Below are 16,479 nucleotides of genomic sequence, written 5' to 3'. Positions count from 1 at the left end.
TCAGTATTATTATATCTGATAAGGGACTTGTATCTAAGATATATAAACACTCTTACAACTCAATAATAAAAAGGCAAATACTTCAATTTAAAAATGGGCAAAGGATCCAAGTAGATATTTCTCCTAGAAAGATATATAGTGGCCAGTAAACACAAGGAAAGATGCGTGACATCATTATTCACCAGAGAAATGCAAATCAAAACCACAATGAGATATTACTTCACACACCCACTCGTATGGCTAGAATTTAAAAGTCAGATGATAATAAGTGTTGGCAAAGAAATGAGAACACTCACTGCTGATAGAATGTAAAACAGTGTAGCCACTTTGAAAAACAGTTTGGCAGTTCCTCAAACAATTAAACAATGTTATCATATAACCCAGCTGTTCCACTCCTAGGTATATATACTCAAAATAAACGAAAACATAAGTCTACCCTAAAACTTGCACATGAATGTTTATAGAAGCATAATTTATAATAAGCAAAAGCTGATAAATTGATGAGTGGGTTAACAAAATGTGGTATATGTGTACAACAGAATATTATTTCACCATGGAAAGAAATTATACATGCCATAACATGAATTAACCTTGGAAACATTATGCTAAGTGAGAAGACACAAAATACCACATATTATATGATTCCATTTATATGAAATAATCATAATGGGCAATTCTACAGAGACAGAAAGGATTCATGGTTTCTTAGGACTGGGGAGAAGGGGCGTGATAACTAAAGGGGATGGGGTTTCTTTTTGAAGTGATGAAAATATTCTAAAATTGACGCTGGTGATGGTTGCACATATCTCTCAGTGTACTAAAATCCACTGAATTACGTGCTCTAAATGGGTGAATTGTATGATATCTGAATTATGCCTCAATGCAGCTGTTTAAACAAAGATAGTGGCTCACATACTGGACAGTCTAGGGTCCAGACCCACTCTCTCTCCCGTTCACAGCTCTTCCTCCCTCTGTTGGCCTTCTCACTTGGTGGCAGAGATGATGACCAGTGGCTCCCAGCTGGTCTTTTACCACTATGCTACCCAGTTCAGGCTGCCATAACAAAACACCATAGGCTGGGTGGCTTAAACAACAGAGATTTATTTCTCATGGTTCTGGAGGTTGGGAAGTCAAAGAGAAACGCTTCAGCAGGATTCAGTTCAGGTAAGGACTCTCTCCTTGGCTTACAGATGGTCACTTCCTCTCTGTGTCCTCCCATGGCCTTTCCTCAGTACGTGCATGTGTTGGGGGCTGGGGGGAATAACACATTTTAGTGTCTCCTCTTCTCACAAGGACCCTAATCCTATAGGATTTGATGTCCACTTTTATGACCTCGTTTAAACTTAGTTACTTCCCTAAAGGCCCAATCTCCAAATACACTGGAAGTTAGAGCTCCATCATATGAATTTTGGAGGAGGCACAGGCATTCAGTCCATAAAAACCCCTTTTGCAAGCCCAGGTGAAAGACACTTTTCACTCAAAGGTGCTAGTGAAACCTACAGCTGCCTGCTATTGGCCCAATTTGGACCATAGCTTGTTTTTGTAACAATCACTTTGACTAGCCAGCCCAGAGTCAGGTGTCTACCCCAAAAGCCAGGATGGGGTTAGCCTCTCTAAAACAAGACAAGAAAAGAAGGAAATTATAAGCACTCATCAAAGAAAAGGGGTAAACTGAGGCCAAATAAATGCTAATGCCTACCCCACAGTGCAAGGCTACAAGTCAGAGAGTCTGCATGCCAGGCTTGGGTGGGGCAGAGGCTGTCTCTGTGACCAAGGGCAAGTCTTAAACCTCTCTATGGCCTTAGCATCCCCAGACCAGAGCATTGAAGATAAGGGGAGACAAGACGTGAAAGTCCTTAAGAATCAGAAAATCAGAACTCCCAGAACTGGAGGGTTAGGAGGAACCTTAGTGATGCTCTCACTTGACACATATTTAAAAATCTACTGTATAAAAGCAGATGTAAGACAGCCTGATATGAGAATCAAAATGGCTTTCACATCACTAGACTTAATGAAATCCATTTGCTAGTTGTAATAAGTTTAAGCATGTCACTTCATCTCCCTTGGCCTCACTGTATTATATGAATTAACTAATAATAATAATAATGGATGTATTAATTAACTAGTTGGGGAGAATCCCTTCATAGTGTTTATCATCACTACGTACATTTGAGATATCTTGCAATTTTAGTTGTCAATTATACATCAGTAAAACTGAAATAAAAAAACTCATAAAAACTATTCTTGAGATGAAATCTGCAAACGCAACACACTTTACAAATGCAGAGGCAGAAGTGACACACTCACACATAACTCAGATGAGCCATACAGATATAAGGATATTGGAGTTGTAACAAGGACATTTCTCTGGAATGTGACATCTCTAAGGAGAAGAAATTGAGCAGGAAATGCTGCCTTCTTGTAAGTGGTCTCATTAGTGCAAAGCTCTGGACTTAGGTCACAGTTTGGACCCTCGCTACATCATTTTGAGACCTTGTGCTTCCGAGAATCTTCTTCCTTGTCTATAAAATGGGGATGGCAGTGTTCACTTTGGCAGCACATATACTGAGATTGGACAGATACAGAGAAGATTAGCATGGCCCCTGTGCAAGGATGTCAGGAAAATGCCATATTTTTTAATGTATAAACAACAAGGATATATTGTACAGCACAGGGAGTTATAGCCATTATCTTGTAATAACTTTTAATGGTGTATAATCTGTAAAAAAAAAAAAACCAAATCACAACGCTGTACACCTGAAACTAAAATTGTAAATCAACTATACTTCAATTTTAAAAATGGGGATAACTCCTACTTAAGATATTCTAAGATTAAATAATGACGTAAAATGCCTGGCACCTAGTGGGTATTCAGTTAATCAAGGTCTTAACCTCCCCTTTCCCTCATCCGCGTGACAGCAGCAGCCTTGGGGTTTCCTGCGGTAATTCTACCCCAAATGCTTTCCCAGGCAGGAGTTCAGTTACTCGAAAATGGATGTTACTGAATTCCTCTGCCAGAGTCCACGTTAGTCTGAGAAAACCTGGAAACTTTTTCTACTCTGAGAGAGACAAAAATGTGCTAAAAAGAAAACAAGAGTATCTCCTCTGCTCCGGAGGGCAAGACCCTGAACTTCTTCCATCCTCAAAACAGAATGGAAGTATAAACATTCAAGTCACAGACTTCACCGCCCACAGGAGCCACACGGGGGAGCCCCTGTCAGGATAAACACGGATTCCCCAGCCCCAAGCGCTCCTCTGCGGGCTAGGCGCGCGCTGCTCAGTGAGGCGCGGTCTCCAGGTGAGGGCGAGGCGCGCGCTGCCTTGTGGGGTGGGGCCTCCACGTGAGCGTAAGGCGCACGCTGCCCCGTGGGGCGGGGTCTCCACGTGAGGGCGAGGCGCGCGCTGCTCAGTGAGGTGCGGTCTCCACGTGAGGGCGAGGCGAGCGCTGCTCAGTGAGGTGCGGTCTCCACGTGAGGACAGGCGACCGTTGCCTTGTGGTGCGGGGCCTCCACGTGAGGGCGAGGCGTGCGCTGCTCAGTGAGGTGCGGTCTCCACGTGAGGACAGGCGAGCGCTGCCTTGTGCGGGGCCTCCACGTGAGGGTAAGGAACACGCTGCCCCGTGGGGCGGGGTCTCCACGTGAGGGCTAGGTGCACGCTGCTCAGTGAGGTGGGGGCTCCACGTGAGGGCGAGGCCAGCGCTGCCTTGTGGGGCGGGGTTTCCACGTGAGGGCGAGGCCCACGCTGCCTCGTGGGGTCGGGTCTCCACGTGCGGGCGAGATCTGTCTTGCCTCTCCATTAAACCGCGGAGAGCTGACGAGGTTCCCCCCAGCCAGTCTTCTCTGCGCTCTGACTGGCATTTGATAAAACTGAAGTCAAAATAAGGAAGAAAGATGTTTTTAAAACTATAAAAGGTGTTTAAGTTCTTATTTTCAAGACCCTCCCCCTCCAATTAAATAAATGGTGAAATTTGAGAACTGTCAAAAAGAAGACTGAAGGGTACGACCTAAGTCATAATAACACTTGTACTAACTGTAAGAAGAGGGCGCAGACAAGGGGAGAGAGAGAAGGGACCGAGGAGAGGAGGGCGGGCGGGCGGGCGGAATTATCAAGGTTTCTTCAGTTGGTCTGCACCAGAGTTAGGCGTGACCCGGGTTAAACAGGAAAATCCCCCGCTCCATTTAGGACCTCTAAATGGAGGAGTATGTCAACCCTCAGTCTTCTGTCTCAGAAAAAGGACCTCTCAAAAGACTGCAGGTTTAACAACAAATGAGGTTTTGCTTCAATTTGTGTAATTTTCGACACAAAGTTTTCTCAAAACAGTGGGCACCTGTGGGTTCGAACTGTTCAATAATCCTCAAAGAACAAAAGACACCGAGAAAAGCGTTTAAAGGGCAGTTGAGATAACAGACGGTGCCTGGACTTGGCCAAGCGGGTGACTAATTTCTTAAGCCAAGTACTTTGACACCTAACTAAACACTGGCTCCTTTTCCTCTTCGACTTTTCGAGCATTTCACCCCCAGCCCTATCGCCCTCTGTCAAGGGTGGGCTGGAGCCCCAGGGCTGCTCCTGACCCGCTTTCCCCCAACTTGTTTCTCGCGCCAAGCTTGGGGGTCAAATCGCCTGGAACCGACCTTTAAAAAATGCCTTAAAGGAGGGCGCCCTCGCCCAGCTGCCCAGCCCCCGGTGTCCTTGGGTGTCCTCCTGCGTTCTTCTCTTCCACTCCCTCCCCTTACACGATTCTACTCCTTTATATTTACTGAGGACCTCTTATGTCCCAGGCACTGTGCTAAGTATTAGGGATACAGCCACCAATAACCACTTATTAAATGACCCCTTCTGCAAATAATGATAGCCTAGTGATTAGCATGAAGGAAACAAATTCTTGAATTGAAATAGTAGTTGTTGCAGGTTAGGTCTCAAGAATTCAAGCATACATCTTATGCATATTATTACTGTGTAGTTTTTACCACTAGAGCACTAAATCAAATCACCCATTTCAGAAAGTTCCAGTCCTAATAAGGCTCCCTTTCCTGTAATTTCATTCATCCATTCTCCTGTTATCATCAGCCTTCCTCTCTATATAATTAATTTTTTCACTAATTAATTAATTCCAAAATCCTATATTGAAACCTCCTAGCTGTTCACAACTGAGATAAGCCATTGGAGATACGAAAATGAGTATGTCAGTTAAACTAATAGGGAATTCAAATATATAACAATGCCAGTGGCCCAAGAAAAAAGATGAGAGGGCTGCAGAAGGAGTTTGGCAACGGGTGTCAGAGAAGTTTCACAGAGAAGTTGACTTTTGAGCTGTGTCATAAAGAAAGAGCAGAATTTTGCCAGTTGGGAAAAGTCATGAGTAATATTTACATAACATTTTCTCATTCATAAAGTATGTATAAGAGCATGGGTTTGGGAGGCAGTTGGTCCTCAGACACTTGACAAGACAAGGCATTGATGGCAGATGCTTTTTCACAATGATAAAACAAATTCGTTCAGTTTTTAAATATTTCACCACTCCCACTTAGTTCCAAAAATGTACTGATACTACAGTATCGGTGAAGAAGTTGGAGTGGAGTGGAAAAGAGAAAGGATGCGAAAATCCAGGGGTAGCCCTAATAATTTGAATATGCACTATATACTCCTAATAGTATTAATACTTCACCTATCAGTCAAGGTTAAATGGAAAACAAAATAAACTACATGGTCCATAGGGTTCATAAGATAAAAAAAACAGTTCTTTTGTTCATCATTCATTTCATTTATTCAGACATTCAGCAACATTAAGTGCCCACTATGTTGTAAGCCCTGCTTAAAGTCACTGCTCCTAGGGTGCTCCCAGAATGGTGTAAAACACAGAACAAAGCAAGTAACTCCAGTGTAGGTGGTGAGGCTATGGCAGGGGCAAGTGGGTGAGCACAGAGGAGCACAGAAGAGAGTAGGGACCCCTAATGCAGCCTGGTGGCACCAGAGGAAACTTCCCAGAGCAGTTGATTCTGAGCTTCCTCTTGAGGAAGGTCAAGGACAGACCAGCCCATGAAACTGAGATGTTCAACTGCTTGGAAGCAAAAGCTCTGTGCAGATGGTTAATCTGGCTGGAGTAGAGAGTTAAAGACACAGGACAGTGGGAGCTGAAAATGAACCTAAAGAGGTTCATTTTCAGAATGACGTAATTAATATGAGAGGCAAAGAGACAAATGAGAAACCTGTTGTAATAATGTGAGCTACATGATCATTTTGGCTAATCCACAAAATCCGGGTCTGAGTTAGAGGACTAGAAGAGAATAAAGATTTGGACTTAGTTTTAAGTGGCCTTCACTTGGGTGTGCTGAAGAACTTAGCAAAGAAACAGTGCAAAGGATACAAGTCAGTGGATGTAGCTCTGAGGTGGCCCTCTAGTTCCTCAGGAATGCACCCACCACGTTCAGGGGATATGGAGGGAGAGAGCCTTCGGGAGAGAGGAGCCCAAAAGCGTGGCCCACATCAGTGCCCAAGGAAGAGTCCACCTCCTCCAGGTGCAGGAATCATTCCTCTGCCCTGACTTTATAATCCCGAACTCTTTATTACCATCATGTTAGGATTAGAGCAGGCCTGACGTGGTCAGTCTCACGGTGTTGGAAATCAGAACTGATGTCATAGCTAATCTGTTGGTTGGAGAGAGGTAGAAATTTGTGTTGCTTAGGAGGAAAACATCAATAAGATTGGGTGATGGATTATCCTGAGGGGTAGGCAAGAAGATGGAGTCACTCACGGTGCCCTGAGTGGTTGAGTATTTTCTTATTTCTAATTCAGAAGAGATGGGGGAGAAGGAGCTCACATCAACTGAACACTGTCCATATGTCACCTATTTACATATTTTAACTTATTTAAATTTCACAACCCCTCTCTGAAGTGAATAGTATCCTCATAGTAGAGTCGAGGAGCAAGGCTTAGAGGGGCTGTGATCACAGTAAATAGCAGAGTCAGGACGAGAACCCGGGTCAGTCTCTCTGGAAAGCCACGTCTACACTTCTATTTCCTCTCACAAGAGGACCTTCCAGTATATTTACACTCAACTTCCCTGAAAAAATATGGTCTCCTGCAGTGAGCAGAAAATAATATTCCTTTCACTGTACTATACTGGTGACTTTCTTCTTCATCATTTTTTTAAGTTCAAGAGATGGCTCTTGTTTATCAGCTATTCCAGTACAACAAGTTCATCCAACAGAACATGTCAGCTCTCTGTGCAACCTGAGCTCATGTGCAGCTTTCTGCCAAGGAGCTAATGTTGTGCCATGGTTTTAGAAATAGAAGGGTATCTTTGATATTTTGGAATACTTAAGCCTGTTGGAGATAGGAGCATGACTTTTCCTTTATCTACATCCTGCTATTTGCAAGATAGTGATACCTTTTGGAAACTAATGATTATTTCCATAGATTTGTATCTTAGAGTGTACTTTTCTGGGATTAAGAGGGAAAAAACTCATATTCCATGTGATTTAGGAAGGGGAGAATTAAATGTAGAGCATTGCTTCTCTATTTTTGTTTCTTTAGCCATGACACCTGAGAAAATTAATGGAAGTGATAAATCCAAAAGTGTGTCTCTTCTAAGGATCAGAAACAAATCCAGTTGAGAAAGGAGAAAAAAAATGTAAAAAAGAAAATGAATATATCAAGTGTATAAAGTTTGAGATTATCAAATCATTCTCGAATTGCTAGAAATTTCAATACATAGGAATAAACATTTAATGAAGAATTATTAAAACTGACACAGCAAGAAATAGAAAACTTAAGTAAACAGTAACTGTGGAATGAAATCAGCATAATTTAAGTATTGCTTCTAAAGAAGGCTCTAGTCCCAATTGTGTTGGTAAATTATTTCAGTGTTCAATAGCTAATTGCCGTGTTGCGTTCCAGACCCTAAAACTTATCTTAAGCTCATGTTCTAAACAGCTCCTTTATCTTCCTCCCGCATACACACCTTTCCCCGGACTTGCTCGGCTTCCTGTTTCAATTTCACCATCCACCCGTGGTCCAATCCAGAAACCTCGATGTCATCCTCACCTCATCCCCTAGTCTCTCCTCCTAACCACACTACGTCCTATTGCCTTTAAAAACTCTTTCCCAATATGTTTTCTGAATCTAAACTCTTTCAATTCTTCCTGCTACTCACTTGGTTCAATACCCTCCACTCCCCTGACATCTCTGTCTAGAACTATTGTAATGACCCTCCATCTGATACGATACCACCAGTGCCCACTGGCTCCCTCTACTGTAGGCTGGGGGTAATGTATGTCTTCTCCAGAGAAGTTAATTCTGCACTACACTTTTTAAATCTTTTTGGGGCTTATCATTGCATGGGCATGGTTCAAGGGTAACAGGGTGAGCTGCTGAGAATTTAGTGCAACATAGTAGGAAAAATCAAACTGCTTTCAATTTCTTTAGAAAAAGTATAGTACTCTGCCTATTTTGGTGAGGGAAGACTCTGCTATTACCATTCCAAATGCATTTCTAAATGGCTATTGCATTTCTAGATACTGTAGGAAAAGCAGAATCTTCTGTGATCTGGAGCCTACTAACTGAGCTTTTCTGAATTTTCCCATGAAGACCATTGTCAGGGAAAGGGAAAGGCTGGTTCTTGTTCTGGGGTTGGGGGAGGCTGACCCCCCAGTGTGGGCAGGGACTGGGGTGGGAGGGAGTTCTGGAGAGATACTTCCCTAAGGAGAAGGGACAGGATGGTGTGCAAATGGAGTTGCTGCAGACTAGGGAATCAGGAATCCACTGCCAAATACCCTGTGAACAGAAACTTTGAGTCAGGGATGGCTGGGTTGGAAGACAGGGAGGGGAGTGGATATGAAGCATTTGGCTGAAGAGCTTGGAAACCTAGTAAAGCTGTCAGTGGCTTGGGTTGGCCTGCGAGCTGTTCACCTTTGAATCAACCTCTGGAACCTGGGCAAGCCAGCACCTGGAGAAGGAACCGGCCACTGATGTAGACCAAAGAGCTGAGGCCCTTCCCTAATTTCCTGGGCTACATAAACCCCCGACTCAGGGCAAACCCAAAGAAGAGGGCATGGCTCCTGAAAACTAATGAGGTTATTGTAGCCATCAACATACCACCTTTTTACTACAGTCGTTGTTGAACTACTGGGATTGAGTTGTTTTTTTCAGAAGCCATAGAGCACACTATGCAGTGACAGTCTTACCTGAAGAATCAAGTCAAGCCAAGAGAGGCAAAGGAGAGAGAAGGAAAGGTAGAGACAGAACCTTAGAGTCTCTGCTTTTACACAAACTTGAGTCCCTGAACTGAGCTGTCTTCCTGGACTTCTTTTTCTGTTAGTGTGCTTTAGGTTCTATTCCTACCACTGAAGAAGATCTAACATAAAAGGAAAACACTGAGGAATGTGGAAGGGAGGTCATTATCTGAATTCATATCTGAGGACATGGAAATAAGTGTACCCTGTGGAAGAAACTCAATAGATAAGGCATGAGTAAAGGACAAAGGCCACCATAAAGAGAGGGTTATACTGGGAAGCTGCATTTGTGAAGGGGAGGAATTTCACTCAGAACAGAGATTGTTTGGCAGAAGCAATTAGGTTTTAACAAACTCTCCAGGTGAATCTGATGCACTAAAGTTTGAGAACCACTCTTCTAGTGAGTGTTTCAATACATAATACATCTGTGCTTCCCTATCTTCAATTTTCTGAAAAACACCAACTGTGAAATTTATGTCACGACTGCTAAACTCACAGGTGCATGGATTAAACAAGGGATTATCTTTACCGATGGAACAGCCATAAAGACTACCTGAAAGAGTTAGGTCATACCTCTGAGATTAGTACCACGTAGCTAATAGGAGATGCTGATTAAAATCAACAGATTTTAAAATTCAGGAGAAAAAACTAACTTCCATTCTTCACAATTCACTGTTTCCCAGAAGGAAGAATGAATGCAAGACTTTTAGCCATAAAAGCAGTCTTTCACAATCCATGAACCTTTCTTGGAGTGTAACTTTCCATCCTACTATCCCCACCCCAATTCCCAAATAGTCCTTGTCATCTTTTAAATGTCTTGACTAGTAACACTTCTAGAAACCTCAAAGGAGTTTTCATGGCTTAAGCAAAAATGTTATGTGCTTGAAATAAAAATAACCTGTGTTATATTGTTCATACAGATAAACTCTTAAAGCTCACTCCTTTCCAAATTGTGATGACCTCCTTTTAAAAATGGGTTACTTGGGACTTAATTTTAAAAGAGCAAATGCAATCATATCTTACAGTAGTAGTTGTTATATGCCTTATGTGTACTATATGTAAATCAAAACCACACTGCCTCCTTACTTTTAGAAGTTTTTGCTGTTATTAGAGATATGAGCTGGATATGAAATTATCCTGTAAACTACTTCCCTTTTTCAGACTAAGTTAACACTTCCAGAATAAAATCTCCACAACTCTCTACCCCCAAAGCTTAATTAGCAGTATTCTAATGAAATTCTGACAAGTACCGAGTCTGGGACGTCTGTTTTTGCATTCAGTATCCATGGATCACTGATCCTATTCTGTGGATCAAACAAGTAAATTTCATTTGTTTCTGTGGGCAGAGTATCTTGCTATTTGGCATTCATATCCCAGAAAAGTGGAACAAAGGATATGTGTTAACAAGACACCATCATTTTTGGGAATGAGTTCCTGATCTGTGAGGACAGCAGCCACAAGTAAGGCTGCAGGAGGAGACATATTCAGAAGTCTTCACATTTTCCTCTAAAACAGTAGTTTCTAACTCTTAACCTTGTCTAACACAAAATTCAGTTGTAGCTTCAAGGGGAAAAAATGGGCTGAAGTTCTTAATGCTACCATTTAATAGCCTACCTGAAACTCCTATGCCACATGTAAAACAAGTCTATAACCATTGCCTTCAGACTCTATGAGTTCTTCAGGTATTTTAGTAGTCTACAAAAAAAGTATGTCTAACTGATTAACCCACCAATACCTTTTATATATCTACTATCTGAACTAGCTAAAAAGTACTTTCTGATGAGTGCATCCTAGGACTTGTGCTGTCTTTACTCAAATAGTTAAACTACCATCTACTTTCTCTGATCCTACAGACATCCTGTTGATACATAAACAAAGACAGAAGTGTATCAAAGCATTTATCTTTTATTCCCAGTGAAAGAACAAAAAAACCCTGCTGGCTCAAATATGTAATTACATTCCTGTTTTGAAAACCACTGGATGCTCTGATGGTAAATGCCACATTCATAGCTGCCTTTGAATTCTCTTAAACACCCCATACACATACACAAAGAAGTGAGCAAACTGGCCTGAACAGCAGCTTATTGGAGAATAAGCAAAAAGCAAAGATCATACAATGGACACTTACATTTGTTTCAGATCTGTTAGGCAGCCTTTGGCCAATCTATACTTTTAACTGTAATTTGCATTACCTGAGCACACACTTGCTGGGCAGATAAGTATGAGTAGTTTGGAGATGACCAATCTATTCCAGCCATTAAGTTATGGATCAGGCAGCAGTGAATGTATAATGGCGACATCCCTGAAGATGAAAGATCTGTGCTCTAGGCCAACATCCTTCGTTGGCATGACCTTGGGAATTTGCTACAATGCTCCAAGCTAAATAGTAGAAGAGAGAAAAATAGCTGTCCTGAACATATAACACACCTACTGTAATGTTCAAATGATAAAGTGAAAATGCTTTGTAAAACTGTAAATTAGCTTTGCCAAAAATCTTAGGAAGAAAAGAATCAGATTATACTCAGGGGCTATGAATCCATTTTAATCTTCTAGTTTCCTCATTCATAACCAAGTGATTTAACCAAAAGACAAAGCAGAATTAGAAAAGTTAAATCATTTACAAAATATCAAAATGAGCTGCATCTGATATGGCTCAGTCTCACTGTCAATATAACTAGTGATTATTCCAAAGGCTTAAGGATAGTGAAAAATTTCAAACAACTTTCCAAGGCATGAATATTAAAGTAAAAACCAATTTAAAAACTCAGACATCCATGAAGTAGATTGTATAAATGTGGTTAAATCACAAAGTTGACATAGATTTATAAAACATAAAATATAAGAGTAGACATTAAATTGTTTTAATGAATCCACTTCCTTTATTGCAGTAACCTCTGTACAAAGCAGCAACTGCAATACTCAACAGTAAAACATTAGAAAAGCATTTGTGTGACAGTTATAGTACAGTATTATCAAAATATTACATTTTCAAACTTAGTAAACATCCACCAGAGCTCAAATCTTTAAATTATTTTTCCATAGTCTTTAAAAATATGTAATGTCAGAAAGCATAAAAAAAGAATGTAAAAGGAAACCTAAAATACAAATGAAATAATGTAACAAATAAATATTTGATTTATTTAACTGTTAATAATCACCTTAACACCACCATTCTCTAAACCCACTGAATTTTTACCTATAGAAATAATGACGTGTCATATGCCATTACATAATTATTTATTTCCAAGTTATCACCAATGATTAGAACTTAAAAAATTTTGGCATTAAAATAATGAAATTCAGCATAAATAAAATAGAGAATAGCTTCAACACTAGCTAGCATCTCTAAGAATTAATTGCTGAAATTTATTAGAGCACTACAACAACCTTGAAAATTTTGACCTGGTATCTAGTGTTAAGTGAAAGTAATGCATTATTTTTTAAAGTGAAAAGCTTCTTAACATTATTTCACAGACAATATTACCCTCCCCCATTATGCATATTTAGATATATTTTATGTACTTTATACACATATGTATGATGCATGACATTTGGTTCCTGCAGTATAGATCACAATGATGTTTTCCTGAATGGGAAAAACTTAAAAAAAAAAAAAAAAGTATGTGTACCTGTGCACATTTCAAGATAGCAGCACTTAGTTATGCCCTATTAACCATTTTAAAAGTTCAAACCTGATATTGTTTACTGAATAATATGACATTTCTACTGTCTTTCCCAACAAACACTACAAAACCTCCAATAAATGGTACAATGCTGTGAGTTATAACATTGGAAAAAACTGTTAGAAAAACAATTACCTCATTCTCTTAACATTCTGAATTTAAAATTATTATCAGATCTCCTTTATGGTGTTAACTTAGTTCATACTCATGCAGCAAAAATATTGCACTACTGAACAACAGTAGTAATTTTATAGATTTCTATCAAGATTCATGAAAACCTATATAAACTCTGCACCAGTGAAACTTATACCAATGAACACACTGAACAGTACTTTAGATGAAATGTTCTCCATTTTCTAACTGAATGATAACTGTGTGAAGTTATATGCCCTGCAAATGATCACCTTTGTTCTCCATGAAATCTGTCTTTCAATCTGTGAACTCATGTTTACTGAAACAAAAAAATTTAATCTGATGAATAATGATCACTTTAAAATACAAAAGACCGGCAACATGTCATTATAAATACACATATGCATCTGTGTATGCATATACATATACACACACACATACAGATATGTAGACATATTATCCCTTGAAATGTTTCTAGGAAATCCTTCCTTGAATAAAAAAATGAAAAACTTCACATTAATAATTGCATATAAAGCTTTTAGTAACAGTACATAATGCACTGTCAAAACGGTACTAGTAGACTATGATGTCAAAACAGACATTTCAAAAGCACAAACTGGCAGTTTTTCTTAACACAAAAGTTTTAAAGTATTAAGAATGGATTAAATTTAAATGTTCAGAATAATCTGTTCAAACCTGAGTATATTAATTAAGACTATGAGCTTGACAATTGAATGAATTAAGCCTAAAAACATTTCACTAAGAAACCAGTGGTCCATTTAACCATTCAATGAAACACTATTTTAATTATTTATAAAAAGGATGATATAGTGATATTCCATGTGTTTATTGAAATATTCTATTAAACAACAATGCTTTGTCTAATTTTCCTCCAGAAAAGTCTTTTAGCATTTCGTAAAAGTCCCTCAGATTTGAGGAAAACTCTAAATTAGGACAGATCTTTCTTCTAATAAATACAAACGATCTTAAAGATTTTTGTCTAAAGAATGACAATATGTGATTTTTCAGCATGATATATAGAAGTACTGGATAAATCTTCAACCTTCCCTAAGGTTTCAAGAAATAGTAATCAAATAAGATATAAATAACAGCCAATTAGAGGTTTTTTTAAAAAAAAGTCTATTTGGCCTTTTTTCCCCTAGATCTATAATTATACATATTCATGAAAACCTAAACTTGGGGTCACTTTTTGGTTCCCATTTTTTTTCTTGCATTTTCATTAACTCGCCCTAATTCTCACCTTTAATATCTGACAGACACCTTTACAAAAGTAATAGAAAACATACAGTACTCAACACTAATTGGTCAATGGAAAAAGAAAAGCAGTGTTCATTTTATTGTAAGGTGAAAGAGACTAGAAATAAAAATAGCTGAAGGCAAAGTTTGACGTTCTACAAATTTATAGAAGAGGATACAGTGATGAAATTTGGTTAATTTCAGAAGGCACCTCAAGGCTAAAGGCTTTTTGTACTCCTTTTATTAATCAAAAAATAACACACTTTTATTGCTATTCAAGTAGCAAAGGAAAACTTTACTCTCACAAGCTTCAGTCCAACAACAAGGAATCATCATTCACTAAGAGATACAGAATTGACTAAAACTGAAGTCTCCATACACATAGCAATGGAGCAACTTCTCTGTGTGCTTTCAAATTAATGAAATAGTGAAAATAAGTCAGTTTGCCATTGTGATATTAACGTGTCATTGAAGATTTCAGTGATAGCAGTTACTTCACTAGGCACTGAAGTACCGTCTGGAGGGCTGTCCACTGTGTAGACAGAACATTTAAGAATAGAAGGTAAGGACACTCTGATGATTCCCACGGACTAGGAGAATTGGTGGTAGGTCCTTGGATAGAGCTTCTAACCATGCCATGTAGAGAGCACTAGACACAGCACCTTTTCGTGCAACTGGGAGACTCCTGGTATCAAAAAAAGAAAGGAAATTAGACAATGCATTTAAGTTGAGAAGAATAAAATGTAGTAAGAATTATAAATTAAGTCACAGTAATAGTAACTAAAAATTACTATAGTTACAGAATATTTTTGAGTGCAGGGAAATTCTGCATATAGTGTAGTAACTACTATACTCACATATAATTATTCCCATTTTTTTCAAGTTTGAACAAAATATTTCTCCAAAATTTCTTAAGAATAGCAAATAAATATTTCTATAAACCCTAACACATTTGGTATCTAACATTAAATCTCAAATTTCCCCTTAGAATTCTTTTAGGAGAAAGGGATGTTTCTATCTGAATTTCGATAGTGGTAACTATACATGGACAAATGAAATTCAAACATAATTAATTCTACATATTAATGTTCAATTTCTTTTATCTCTCTCTGGACTCTCATTTCCATTTGTAGATAGTGATAGTATGTCCACTTGCTCCACAGAGTGTCTCTCTCTAGATTTTCTATGTTTTAGTGACTTCCATTACAGATACTTAATTATCATCAGCAAAATCTGAAATTTTCTGGTGTATTAAATATTTGTTGTTAATCAAACTAACAATCCTTTGGTATTACTTTATTTCATCATTTGGCATGTTTCAGAGATCTGAGCCTTCTTTACCTATATAAGGGCCCAGGCTCCAGGACTGAGAAAATTTGGGTTCAAGAAAGATCTAGCTAACCTGGTTTAGTGGAGGAAAAGCCAGAGTAAGCATAAGCATCGATATTCAATGTGAAGACAGTGCGTCTAGATGTAAATTTTGTTTGTGGGAACTTGGTGGGAATTGAGATAGGAACTACTTTTAAAATTTAATCCTCCACATAACTTGATGGGAGTTACTTCTATGAAGAAGCTGCCCGGGATCGACGTTTTAACTTGCAGCCCTCATACCCCACAAATTTGATGGCTATGCTGTGGTGTTTCCAAAGCTAAGGGATTTTTTAAAAGTGGGAAAAAGGATACAGGAAAAATCGCAGAAATAACTATTACGATAAAGGAGTACTTAGATTCATGCAAGCTTAAGGTTAGTATTTTTGTTTTTCTTTCCTCCTATCTTAAATGATTTCTTCATATGCTTAAAGCAAAGTGTATTTAATTAGTATTTTTCCTCATAACCACAAAGTCACTATGGATGTTATATAGATATATACTTGGTAATAGAAATGAATCCTAATTGAATTATCATAAAATGAATACCCAAGAAAATCTTAGTATAGGTATTACTTACATGACAATGATATTAGCTGTGTTTGAATGTTCCTTTAATAATTCATTTAACCTGATCTGCCGGTATGTCTGAAATGAAACAGAACAAAGTCATTACTAGACCTTTTGAAATTTTTGAATTTACCCTGGTTCATAAAGCTATTAAGTAGACAAAAAGAAACCAGAATCAATTTTGGTATAATAAAAATATCTTTTCCCGAATTAAAAAAATTAATGCTTTGCACTCTCCA

General features: G+C 38.8%; 1 protein-coding gene and 1 pseudogene across 1 annotated transcript in view; one reads left to right on the top strand and one right to left on the bottom strand.

Annotated features, from left to right (window-relative positions):
- The first annotated feature begins 2,541 nt into the window (after nucleotides 1-2,541).
- LOC132487255 (U6 spliceosomal RNA) lies at nucleotides 2,542-2,637 on the top strand (annotated as a pseudogene).
- A 9,444-nt stretch (nucleotides 2,638-12,081) lies between these two features.
- SLC12A2 (solute carrier family 12 member 2) overlaps nucleotides 12,082-16,479 on the bottom strand; it is a 110,755-nt gene continuing 106,357 nt past the window's right edge. The window contains exons 26-27 of the mRNA XM_060093308.1: nucleotides 16,251-16,318; nucleotides 12,082-14,987 (exon numbers count right to left, since the gene is read on the bottom strand). Coding sequence (XP_059949291.1) covers nucleotides 14,852-14,987; nucleotides 16,251-16,318 — 204 coding nt within the window. The 3' untranslated portion in view covers nucleotides 12,082-14,851. The remainder of the gene's footprint in view (nucleotides 14,988-16,250; nucleotides 16,319-16,479) is intronic.

The sequence above is a fragment of the Mesoplodon densirostris genome, chromosome 3, assembly GCF_025265405.1.
Source record: "Mesoplodon densirostris isolate mMesDen1 chromosome 3, mMesDen1 primary haplotype, whole genome shotgun sequence".
Lineage (NCBI taxonomy): Eukaryota > Metazoa > Chordata > Mammalia > Artiodactyla > Ziphiidae > Mesoplodon > Mesoplodon densirostris.
This window is presented reverse-complemented; position numbering and strand designations above follow the sequence as displayed.